This window comes from Xenia sp. Carnegie-2017, unplaced genomic scaffold, assembly GCF_021976095.1.
Source record: "Xenia sp. Carnegie-2017 unplaced genomic scaffold, XeniaSp_v1 HiC_scaffold_22, whole genome shotgun sequence".
Taxonomy (NCBI): domain Eukaryota; kingdom Metazoa; phylum Cnidaria; class Anthozoa; order Malacalcyonacea; family Xeniidae; genus Xenia; species Xenia sp. Carnegie-2017.
In genome coordinates, this window is record NW_025813485.1 from 1,225,565 (window position 1) to 1,238,653 (window position 13,089).

The window sequence follows — 13,089 nt, forward strand, 5'->3', positions numbered from 1 at the left end:
TTGTTTGTAGATTGAACTTATGGCATCAAAGCAACCTGAGATTGAAGAGCTCAAGTTGCACGTGACGCTTTCAGATGTTGGAAAATATTCCTTAGCCCAACTTTGTGTGTATATTTTGTGTGACATAAATGAAAGTTTGTTTGACATTAAATGGTCTGAAGATTTCATCATAAAACTTGTGTTAGATATGAACCTACCAAACTCAGTTTCTACATCACTTTCTTTAATGCTAAAGGAAGCTAAAGGATGTGAAAGTGACCAAAATGTGGAGATGTTAATAAATGCTTTAAAAAATGAAGAAAGTTTATGTGGAGATGTGAGTATTCTTTGTCAGGAGTTGATTCGTTTGTCAGTAAAACAGGGTTGTTATGATGCTAGAGCAAGGATTCTTATCTTCATTGTTTCACGAAAATTTGGTATGAATGAGGACTGTTTCCTTTCTTATGAAGATGAACTAGCAGATAGTCTAAATAATATTATGAATGGAAATGATGAGGTTCACGAAGAAGCTGATAAAAGAAAGTCGTACAGAAAGAAAAAGAAAGCATTTATGATAGGATTAGGTGTAGTTGCTGGTGGAGCAATAATTGGTTTAACTGGTGGTCTTGCAGCACCTGTTGTTGCTGCAAGTGCTGGTGCAATAATTGGTGGAAGTGGAGCTGCATTCTTAGCCTCTTCTGCTGGTTTAGCTTTTATAACTTCCATATTTGGTGCTACAGGAGCTGGTCTTACTGGATACAAGATGAACAGACGTGTTGGCATGACTGAAGAGTTTGAGTTTTTAACATTGTCAAATAGTAGATGTCGTTTATATTTAACTATCTGCATCTCAGGTTGGCTTACACAAAGTGGTACTGACGAATTTCTCACACAATGGTCAACTTTGTCAACCTCAGTTGAGGCCTATTCATTGGTATGGGAAAGTAAATTTCTGTTAGAGTTAGGATCAGCTATCCAAGACTTTATCACCAGTTATGTTGTTGGCACTGCAACTACGGAGGCTCTCAAATACACTGTTTTACAAGGTATAATGGCTGCTATAGCATGGCCAGTCACTCTATTGAATGCTGCGAAATTGATAGATAACCCCTGGGGTGTATGTGCGAGCAGGGCGAAAGAAGTTGGCAAAGAATTGGCAAAAGTTTTGATTTCTCGCGAGCAAGGAAGACGTCCAGTCAGTTTGGTTGGCTTTAGTCTAGGAGCACGTGTTATCTTTTACTGCTTGGAAGAAATGCAAGCTTATGATAATTCGTGCGGTATAATTCAAGATGTGATTGTGCTAGGAGCACCTGTGACGGGTCGTGCAGAGAAATGGCAACAATTTTCTAATACTGTTGCTGGGACAATATTTAACGGTTATTGTCAGAAAGATTGGCTACTTAGATTCATCTATAGGGCTTCCTCTTTGCAGGTAAGTATAGCGGGACTGCATGAAATTACATGGGAGTCAAAAAAACTGGTGAATGTTGACCTTACTGAAATCATTAACTCTCATATGGACTATGCAGATCCTGAAAAGCTACGAATTATCTTTGAAATGATTGGTCTAAAGACAAATACTGACGAATTAATTGATAAAAATTGAATTTTAAATTTTGGTATTGTTGATAAGCAACTTGATAGTTACGAATACTCACTTGGAAGATGGCCAAGATTAGCTGTTGAAACTCAATTAAATATATTTGGTTGCATCAAACATGCTGTTCGTTTGGTTTACAAAATACCACGAAAAGAAATTGTGAGTTTCGTGTAAACGCTAACACTTTGCTACTGCTGTGTTGTAGTGAACTATTTAGTCATCAGTAATTATCGTATCCAAAACTTTATCAATCATATTTACACTTATGAAAATTAAACCAATAATTGAATGTTTGATCATAAAATCATAATATAAAGTAAAAGTAACGTATAATATAATATATTGCTAGATTGATCATAAGTAAGAAAATTAACTAACATTTGTACTGTGCATTAAACATCAGTAGAGAAATTATTTCTAATAATCATTTTTTGCTACTAATAAACGATGTAAAATAAGTAATATGGAATGCATATTATCCTTTTCTTATTAAATTTTCGGTGCTAGCCAAGGCAAAGATCACGAGGATTGGTTTTAAAACTTTTTTGACGATGTTTTCAAAAATGTTGTAAACAATGCTACTACCCTATGTTTTCCCAGGCAACAATGAAGGAGAACTCATGTATTGACTCATTGCTTTGAAGTCAGATTTCAATTCTTTGACCTAAAATTTGTTCAAGTTGTTAATTTTCGGGAAGATAAAAAATAAATTCCATTAACTTACTTTAGGTTCTTCGCCAGTTCCCAGCAGTCTTGTGCGTAAATTTTCTTTTGTACATTTTCGAAGAGGACTTCCACTTAACGAAATTCCTCCAGGAGAAACACTACATGCAAAAGTAGATGTATTTGCCCATCATTTAGTCGCTGTACTTTATTGCGTTAACTAAGTGTTCTCGCCAGGTTTGACAATTAACGTTGTGTTATTCTTGCGATTCAAATGCAAAGTATGATAAATGCTTGTTTTAGCGCAAATACGAAAACTGCGCTCATAAAATACATTTAGTTCATTCTTAATAACGAAATTTTTCACTAAACATTTTTAAATCGAAATAACTTCACAAAAAGGAACGTACTTTGAATTAGAGCGTTTGACGAGATTTACTTTGCTTCTTGGAGTTTTATTCATGGAAAAAGCACGGCTTACTTTTTTCGTTGTTTTCTTCGCAACCCTGCAAAGATAATATTGAATGCTAAGTAAATGCAGGAAATTGTGTGTTTATGTTTTTACGTAGCTTCACTTATTCTATTTTAAAGATCTCGATGAGTAAACGAAAGTTGAATGATTACTTGCTGTAAAACAAGACGATGTTGTGTAAACGAATAGTTAAATGTAGTCAAAACGAAAATATATGTAGTAATTGCATGCAGTTCATGTATAGATACACTGACACTGACCATACCTCACGGCGCGACCAATTTTTGATTGATTCGTCAAGGCCAAATCACTCTTGTTTATAGCCAATGTACTAGCATCCAATGTAGTAAAACACTCAGCCTATATTGTGAAAAACCAACGGTTACCAGTCAATTATAACAATAACTAAGCTTGTCAATATAAATGATTATCCTTACTCTGTTTGCAATTGAAGCAGCATTAGCTAAACCATTGACAAGTTTCTCCAACCAGAGTTCCTTTGAAATTTCATCTGATACGAGACGAAGCATTGCAAATCTTTCGATCATGTCACTTGATCGATACATGAATCCAAATAGATCATGGTTTTCTAAACAAAAAGCCCAGCAATTCCAAACACACTCCATGTGGCAAAAATCTTTTGTAAAATTCTGACTAATAAACCTTATTCTATTGTCAACATAAAATATAATATAAGGGACTTTTTTCTAGTAAAAAAGAAGATGTGAAAGACATTCATTATCAAGGATTGAACTAGTCTACCACAAATTTCGATATTAATGTCGTCTGTGCCAAACCTATTAATTAGATCTATTTACTCATTTACTTATAGTATGTACAACTTCGTAATTACGGAAGGTGAAAAAATAGACCCGAAAATAAAATGCAAAATGATAATCATAATCTGTTTTTAATTCAAATTTATAAATTGTCAAAATTCAAAATGGACGACTTTGCTCGAGCTTCATTTCACAACATAAACAGCATGTAAAAAAGAACGAAATTAAGCATTAAAAAACACTTACCATCTTGCTCTATGATATCAACAACTTTACGTAATTGCGACAATGGAATAAACTCCAGATGTTTATAAGCTCTTTGAGGTGTTTTACTAGCTGGACTTTTCATTGGGAAAGATGTAGCACTGTTTTTGTTAACGTTACTGCGTCGTTTTGTAACCTAAATGTTAGAAATGAAAAATTGGGTTACTAAAAAACATTAAATAATCTTGCCTGTAGAAAAGTATGTTTATTTGATTGTCCAATTTGGTGAATTTGGTTTTTACTTCGTTTATAATTCTTAAGTAATGGTGTTCACGATTATACCATTGGTGGAAAAATTAAATAACTTACGTTGCAGTGTATTTGATGATAGAACTAGGTATGAGTAAATCTTTAAAGAGCTGACTATAAATTCTCAAGGCAGAATTGATAACAACTTATTTTATTGCTTAGAATAAAATCAGCCACTCGATCTTCTCAGATGTTTTCGCCATTTGGGCCTCCCAGTACTCTTATGTATTATATATATATATCAGCAGATATTTCTGGCTGCAGACACGCATTTATATGTGAGCGCATGTATAAATATGTATCAATAAATGGCTGCAGATAAACCTCTTTGAAATTACTGTTTCGAACAGTGAAGAAGCAATAGAACCTTTTCATCTTGAAGATAACGTAGACGCCATTGGCGTATGTTAGGAAAATACACTATGAAGTAAAACGGCTTCATCCCATTAAAAAGATTTTTCTCGCTGAAAATCAAACCACGAAATTGACAAGATTATGAAATTTGACAAAGTTTTACAAACCTCAAGACTATCGCTGAATAAAAACATTGTTACAGGTTGCGCTTTTCCACAAAATACATCACTTAATTCGAATCCATCCATTTTTGCAACACAACATCGATGAGAAGATAAAATGTTTGGCTAAATAAAAGAAGTTAATTTCAAAATTTAATACAACAGATCATGTGATGCTATATTTTAACATACAGCTAATGATGTGCATTATATTACCGGGCAGTTATCAATATCTTGTATGATTTCAAACATTTGGACTTGACTATCAGTCTTTCGTTTATATTCATTTATATGTCTAAAAACAATACATACTCAAACATGAAAAATGTAACTTTAAAAACTTTAAGTAGTTATGTCCACTTTTCAATTGAAATTTTCCCAAGCAGAAAAAATCGACTATTTCAATAATAACACCATCCACTAACGTCATAACACTTTTGAGAGCTTCAATTGCTTTTTCCAAAGGAAGAATGTCAGGGTTATTTGAGTCTGTTTTTCTTGTTTGTTTGAGTAAATCTATGAAAGAAAAAAGTGCATAATATGCGCGAATGCGTTCTGGTCAATTCTTAAATAATGGAGAAATGAATAATGCTGTTAAATAATTGATACGGATTATCTTTCTTAAGGTACCGTATGTATAAATTACCTGTCAAAAGTAGGTTCATGCTAGGAAGTCTTTGAACAGGTCTGATAAGAAGTTCTGCTAATGTCTGTCGTCCGCATTCTGGTTTACTAAGACATATCTGAATTAAACAAAAGATCAGACATTATGAAACAAATCTCAATACGTTATTGCACCAGCATAAACAATACCTTGAGAAATGCGTGAAATCTTGGTCTTTCTCGGTCACATTTCATAACAGTTTCTTTGCTCATTTCGAAGAAATTTACAAATACAGGATACACTTTCATGAGCACATCAGCCTAAAATAGTATGAACGTATATATGCAAATATTCACATGACAACATTAACTTTTAAACTGGTCTTCTCAGAAAAACAGAAAACAGTGTTTTCATAAATCTTACATACATGTTTCAGGATAACATTTCCAATACATTTATCTTCTGTCCAGCACGATAAAAGATTTTCTAATTCGACCTGTAAAAGCATCTATCGTTAAGTATGAACATGACATTGCTACCAAGAAATATAATCTGGTCTCAATGCACCTGGGCAAAGAAAATTTTTATATCTTAATATAGTACAAACCATCATTTGATGATGAACTTGTAGAATGTCTGGTAAATATCCAAATATTGTTTTAATTTCCTCTGCTGCCAATATTGGTCCAGCTCTCTGATCTTCTTGTTCCAAAGGATGCTTAAAAACCTAGTTTAAAGTGAGAGCAGCTATCTAACTCGTGAAGTTGAGCAAAAGAATCCCTCACAAACAAAACTTTCAGCGTACCTTTAGAATTGTATTAAGTATTTCCACATAGTTCCGTTCAGTTTGTAGCAATTCTAAGGCAACTTGTTCACGCGCTGTTTTTGGTTTGAGAGGTGAAACTGCTGTCAACGGTGCCGCAGTTTCATTGTCAGGCATTAGTTGATTAGTTGGTGTAGAAAACATGTCTAAAATCGACAAGAAACATCATTGCACTGAAGCTTTAGTTTATTCTCAAAAATCAAGTTTTGTCAAGTTTTACCTTCACGAGGCGTACCAGGAGAAGCCATAGTGTAGTCAAGTAATGAGCCTGAGAATGAACTAACCGATAAAATATCATTACTCTTTCTTTTCGGTGCGTGACAAGGGGAATTAGCTGGTGAGAGCAATTCCATTACGTCTGTCTCTTTCATTCGACGTCGTTTTCGATTTTTTTGATTGCTCAATGGAGTTCCACATCTTGTTGTATCAGAGGTAGTCTGCACGAGCAGTAAAAAAAATTAAACACCATCTACATTAATGTTTTTTTTTATACAGATTAAATTCTTCATGAAATTCATACCTGTTTAAAAAGGTACAAGCCTGAATCAGCGCGTGCGTCGACTTGGATACTCGCCCAAAACCACTAAAACATTGAAAAGATTTAAAAATTAGCATTTCTAAAATGAGAAGGAATGAGAAGGAGTAATGGTAGAAAGAATCATAGAATCAAATGGGTATGATATTGTTAATTTTGAACATATAGAGACTACGTATATACATTTGAAGGAACTACCTCTTGTCTAACAATTTCTACATTTTTTACTTCCAATGCTTCTTGAGGAATCTCTTTAACGCTATCCTCCACAACAACATGAGAAAACCTCTTGTCTTCAAGACTGCAGAATGTCCCGCCTTAAAAATATAAAAGAATATCATTCATTTAAGTACAGTTGTCATTTTCTCTTCTTGTGTTTCTTTCTTGTAATGTAAAACCTGCCACTGTTTGGTAATAAGGATACAGACCACTTAATGAACGTACATAGAACTCATCGACTCCTTCAACACAAACTTGTTGAACAAGTTCGGGAGTATTATGCAGGTACGAATGATAAAAAAACTATTATTTGCGACCAAATTTTTGTCTTTACCCTGTTCAATCGTCGTTTCCTCCATGTGAGCCTTTTCTTCCTCAGGAAATCCCACAAATGTTAAGCAGCATTCGAAAAATGGTGGAAGCTTATAGTCCATCTGAAAAAAATGTCAATATATTTCACTTTGCTACATTTGTCTTTATGAAAACAAAAACAACAGAAAACGTTCTTTTTAAATAAAGAGTTCCTAACCATTTCCTCATTTTCTGCATTCCATGTTCTAAAAATAATAAAACAATTCTTACATAAACGTTTAACACAGACCACTTTAAAACAAATATAGCTACAGTGTATGTTTGATATAATGAAAATATTATTTAATTGTTGTATTAACTTACAAATTAGATCGCATATCCCAACATTTATGAACCCATTCCTCGGTCATTATACTTGTACCCAGTCCTACAGCAGCCTATAGAACAACACGATGTAAAAACACCATTTCATTATTGGGACGGCGAAGTGTTATAGATTACTTTGGCATGGTTTGAGCTAATATTTATAATTGTATATTATCATTTTTTATACGCAGTAACGTAAACAGTTTCACGAAAACTACTTTTGTTCACATATTGACTGTTAACATAACATAAATAACATGTATGGGTGATTTGCATATTGAAAAAAGTCTTCGAGGAGTAAAAACTTTCTCCAGGAAATAAATAAGTAAATAAAATAACAGTTACATCTGGTTTGTGATGAATTTCACCACTGCATGTAAATAGTCATACCTACCCTGTATTTCTCACCACTAGCAGAATTTGCAACAAGATGAGTGACACGTCTACCATTGAAATCTTTACGTACACTACCTCCCATATAGTGAACAAGTGCACATAAATTTGACAGTTTGCTCTTCTCCTTAAATCCCGTAAAACATACAACAATATTTGACATTGAAGTGCAATAAAGAGGACGAGATGACCAAGGTAAAGGTAAATTTTCTTTAGCACAATTATAAATGACTGAAGGGCCAACAATTCGATGATCTTCCTTCCATAGATAGTCAAAATGTTTGCCTTCAAATGGCTCACAAATAAATACAATCTCTACGGCATCCGACATTGTGGAGGCATCAGCAATGTCCCGACCATCATCAGAATAGATAACTTCTACATCTAGCATCTATTATAGATTGAATTCAATTGTCAAAAATCATCATGGCACATGCTCTTAGCAAAATGGAATAAACAAGTTCAAGTTTAGGCTTGAATTTCCATTCAAGTCAGTTGTTTCCAAGATCAATGATAGATACATGAGAATAATAAAATGGACATGCAAAATGATTTGTCTTTGCGTTTATTACTTAACTTAAAACTGATTAACCATTCAAATGATGTTAAATAGTTCAAAAAGTCTAAAACAGTATATAAAAAGGAACAAACATGGTCACCTTTAAGGCATTATTCAATTCTGTGTTATCTTTATTCTGTGAGCCAACTACACATGCTTTCATGAGCACACTAGGAGCTGAGGCATTCAATTCTAAAAATAGAGAGATTTATGTGAAGTTAAAGTTAAACAATTAATGTAGCTAATACATTCTTTGGAAATATCATTTTACAAATTAAAAAAGTTCTTTAAGATATTCCACTCAGCAGCACCTCTTATGCAACAGGCTTTACATATCCAACAAAGAAACTAAGTTAACCGTTTTATACTTAAACAATCAACCATCATTTTTAAGTTTTAACTTTGCAAATTATGTTTATGCTCTGGCTTATAATGCAAGCTAATTCTTTGAAATTCTTGACTTTGAAAAAACAACTTCAAATCAATAAGATTTTTTAGATACAGATCTAATCAAGCCACATATGTCTGTATTTATACAAGATGAGTGACATATGTCTGTATTTATACAAGATGAATAAATATATTAATTACAATTTTTAGTAAAACTTCATAACGATAAATTTTACGTAAATCGCAATTTAAAGCTAATGATTTCAAATGTACTTTATATTTTAGTTCTTAGACGGTTAAACAACGTTGCACTTACCTGTACAGATATTAGGATCAACTTTTTCCATAATAATGTCTAAATCTGCGTTGTTCGTCGTAGCTTCTTCACTAGTCATTTTGCAATTTAAACTTCATATAAATATGCAAAAATCAACACGAAAAAGACAAAGAAATCAATGGAATATATTCCGCTTTTAAGTAAAATTAAGAAAATAGCCGACACCGACGAAGCCAAAATTACCAAAGTCAAAGATATTTCAAGCGACGAAATGTTTCAAAACACGCGCGTCAGTTGAGAACATAGGACTGGTTTGAATCAACACCATATATGGTATATCAACGTCACGTGGTATGCAATGCATATCAAATGTCATAATGAGCCTGCTGGTGGTGATGACAGAATTGGTTATTGTAATTGTGGTGTTGTTTTTGAAATGAACTCAAAACTTACGCTATTGGTATTTTGTTTGTATTGAAAAGTCCATTAGAAGTGACCATATATAAGATGAGAAAAAGTCATAGAAAACAACGAAGATCAAGTAATTGCAGGTATGCAGTAATCATTACTCTAGTCTATTTCCTCTATATCAACTTGCTTTTGAAAAACTGCTTCGAATGTTGAAAAATAGACAGTGAAATTTCAGTAAATATTTTAAATATTGCCATCTCTAAACTTGCCTCTGATTAACCCCAGTGTATTGACCAATCATTTAAATATCACTTTGAGCTGTTTCTCTTTTATCAAAAGCGTGGCTTATATCGCATACTGTTGTGTTTGCAGGAATTGAATTATTAATGATATAAAGGTTGTAATTGATTGATTGAGGAGGGAGAGAGGTATTTAATTATAAATAAGCTGATTGCTGATGATGCAGCCTTTTAAACATTAGTTATTATGGCAAATGAGTAATGGTGTCAAATTTCTTAGCAGATTTACAACCAAATGTAAATGAAAGTGTTTATTTTAGCAGATTCCTGTTTGCAATATTCATAAAATAAATAAACTTTAATAATAATAATCAAGTCACTATCTGTTTCTGCAAAATAATTCATTTCAAATTTTACAGTACTTTAAAAGCTTTTTAAATAATATAGGCTGTATAAAATAATAACATAAGGCTTCAATCTGTCAGTCATACATACATTGAACTCTCCTTCATATCACTCATGTCAATGTACAACAAGTACAAAATTTTTTGAACCACAAATAAAAAATAGAGTACTATAAGTTGAAGCAGTTCTTCTTTTTGATCTGATATCATAATCTTAACAGATTAAGTCAAAGTGAAAATAGCAGTCTGGTTTTTAAATAGTTGAAGGATGTAAATCTTTTTGTGCCACTCAGTGGAAAAGCAATGAATGGAATTAATTTTCTAAAGAAATGAAAATTGTGTTTGCTGGAAAATTTTCATTGTAGGAGTGAAATTTTGACTGGCTTAGACACTGAAAGCAGTGTTATTTCATAATCCATTAACACTGAATTTAACATGTGTGAAATATGTTCCAAGGAGCTAGTAAAATTTATAACACATATTTTGCAGCTGGCAGTAGTTTGCACATTTTTTAAACTTTTTTGATTGATGTATTTAATACTATTTATTTTCTGATATTTTATTGATGTCATTTTTAAATAGGATTGTATCAGTAAATGGTTTGAGGCTGGATGTTTGTAGAGATAGATTGTTCAGTCATAACTTTACTACTCAAAACAGTTAATACACATAAAATGTTTTAAATTTTGTGATAGATATTTTGATTTTCACTAGGAATATTTTTTCCCAATATACAACGTTGTATAGGTATCCTTAGGCAAAAGAAAGAGGGAAAGGGATTTTTTTTCTTACCAGCTAAGTATCCTTGAGTTTTTGATTCGATGCACGTCTACATATTATGATTTTGTGTCTGGTTAAACCTTGGCTCTCAACGTCAGTTTTTTTACAGAAACTCGGTCGCTTCGAAATCTCCTCTTAATACTAGTTAATCAACTGGCCGTCAAACATACGTTTCGTCTAAGAAATTTTATTTGAAATTGCTAGTTCTCAAGGTAAAAAGCTTTTTTTCATAAATAGTAAACTAGACGTATAAATGGGCTATTTACTGCAGCAGAGGGTGCAGTAAATTTGCGTAGGTGCAGAAATAATCCACTTTTATCTTCCTGTAAAAATATGTGTAGTCATAGAATTGCCGTAAGCTTGTCAATGACAAGATAGTATGAAAAAAAATGGTCGAACCTCAAAGGATCTTCTTAAGCATTATTATTAGCGGTATCTCACCGACAGTGGTAGCTGCTGACATTGCACGTCCCTGGGTGAGAAAATAATGGTTTCCTGTTGTTGTCATAATTTAGCACGATGAGATTTGTTTTTGTCGGCATTTGACTCTTTATTGTGAACAAAGTAAACTTTCAAACAACGGGTTCGTTGGAAATGATATCAGATATGCGTTTTGCTTGTTTCGTGAAAAGAACAGTATTGATGAATCTTAGGATCTCCCTCTACGATTTTTATCGTAAATAAAAAAAAATCTGGAGAATAATTTAATGAATAACAAACTTTTGGTAAATTGAATTTTTTCTTCTCCTATTTCCCGAAGATGATATATTTTATTTGTTATGTCGTCAGGTTTAATTATCAAAGTGTATTAAATGTTGTTAAAGCTATTTAGGACGATTTACAAAAAGGCAGCAGACGACGTGTCTTCTAAAGCTGCTAATAAGATAATTCGAAATCTAATTTTTTTCCTTGGTAAGGGAGTTATTATGATTAAAGGCAGAAATGAAGAGAGATACAATACACTTTACTAGAAATTGTTAGCAAAATAGCCATGCTTGCTCAACACAGGAAGTAATTACTAGACCACAGTGTGAGGAAAACTCTGCTTTTAGTGATGTCAATATGTTTTAACTACGAACCACTGAATAAAAAAGACGTGTAAAAGGAAGTTGTTTTTTTTTTGTAACAATTAAGATTGTATGAGTGAAAACTGTATGGTAAGAAGGTACAAAATTGCGTATTGCTGAATCAAGTACGACTTCAGCCTCAGTCTATTCAGGAAACACGCATTTTAAATGACGGATGCGATTAATACAATAAAGTGCAGCGTTGTCTTATTGTTAATCGTCTAACCTAGCAAAGCAAGTCATTTGAAAGTTATTTTGAAATTTTGTGAAAAATTGAAAAGTAGAAAGTATTTTACAACCTGATTTTTGGTCAACTGAATTTCCAGTTTTGTCATCTTGATTGTGTTTTATTGCCATTTAATTAAATTTGTTACGGCACTGTCAAAAGTTGAGATGTCTAATTGTTTAAAGCCATTGTTTGGTACATTATTTTCGTCGCGCGCACTTGCAAAAACCTGCACCATATGTCTTATAAAGCCAGTGCTTCAGCCTAAGACGACAATATTTCTAGTGTGAAGTAATATTTCAGCCTACGGATTTAGTGTACGTCTTGAGCATTCGGCCTTGTTTTCATAAATTGTTTGTGATTTTCAAGTGAGGATCAGAAGATTGTGGTTAAATGCTCTGTTTTAAGCATTGGTTTTTAGTAAATATTTCTTTAAATAATATATTCTGGGGGAATTATATGCATATGACGCTTGATCTCAATATTTACATATGAATGTGAATATTTGTCAACAACGCATATCAACTGCAACAATAATTCCTCTACTTTTGTTCACTTGGAATCATGAAGAAGTAACTAAACGCCATTATCCGACTGTATGAAAAGTAAAAAGCTGAGTTTACTTTAATTACACATCGTAAACCTTAACAATTTAATAAGATGCTTGTCCCGATGACAGTTGCTTTTCCGAACTTATTTTAATAAAGAATTGATAAAATAACAAATATATGTGACTTCTGTCTGCATTTGAAATTAGCTTTTGATTCATAACATCTAACTAGAGGAAACAGTAACTTATAAGTTTTAATGAGCGTAATGTATTTTTTAATACAATTATCGTAGTTTAGTTGATAATTATACTTTTATTTTTCTAATGTTCGCGAAATTTTAGATGCCTAGTCTTTAAAATTTCACTGCATAAACTTATTACTCAATTGTACATAAAGACTTAGTTTAATTTCA

General features: G+C 32.6%; 2 protein-coding genes across 4 annotated transcripts in view; one reads left to right on the forward strand and one right to left on the reverse strand.

Annotated features, from left to right (window-relative positions):
* The window catches only part of LOC124447471 (transmembrane and coiled-coil domain-containing protein 4-like), a 22,934-nt gene extending 20,838 nt beyond the window's left edge, over positions 1-2,096 (forward strand). For all 3 annotated transcript variants that reach the window (XM_046998417.1, XM_046998419.1, XM_046998418.1), the window contains one exon: positions 11-2,096. In XM_046998417.1, coding sequence (XP_046854373.1) covers positions 20-1,585 — 1,566 coding nt within the window. In that variant the 5' untranslated portion in view covers positions 11-19 and the 3' untranslated portion in view covers positions 1,586-2,096. The remainder of the gene's footprint in view (positions 1-10) is intronic.
* On the reverse strand, positions 1,777-9,277 carry LOC124447469 (protein ECT2-like). Its single transcript, XM_046998415.1, has 23 exons — positions 9,039-9,277; positions 8,433-8,524; positions 7,775-8,164; positions 7,378-7,451; positions 7,232-7,259; positions 7,037-7,136; positions 6,682-6,800; positions 6,469-6,531; positions 6,169-6,385; positions 5,931-6,094; positions 5,733-5,852; positions 5,553-5,621; positions 5,335-5,445; positions 5,168-5,264; positions 4,947-5,037; positions 4,738-4,816; positions 4,528-4,647; positions 3,740-3,893; positions 3,152-3,303; positions 2,980-3,074; positions 2,653-2,748; positions 2,304-2,403; positions 1,777-2,243 (listed from the first exon to the last, which is right to left on the reverse strand). Exons 1-23 carry the CDS (start codon positions 9,115-9,117, stop codon positions 2,166-2,168), a joined length of 2,688 nt encoding a protein of 895 aa, XP_046854371.1. The 5' UTR covers positions 9,118-9,277; the 3' UTR covers positions 1,777-2,165.
* Positions 9,278-13,089: the final 3,812 nt, after the last annotated feature.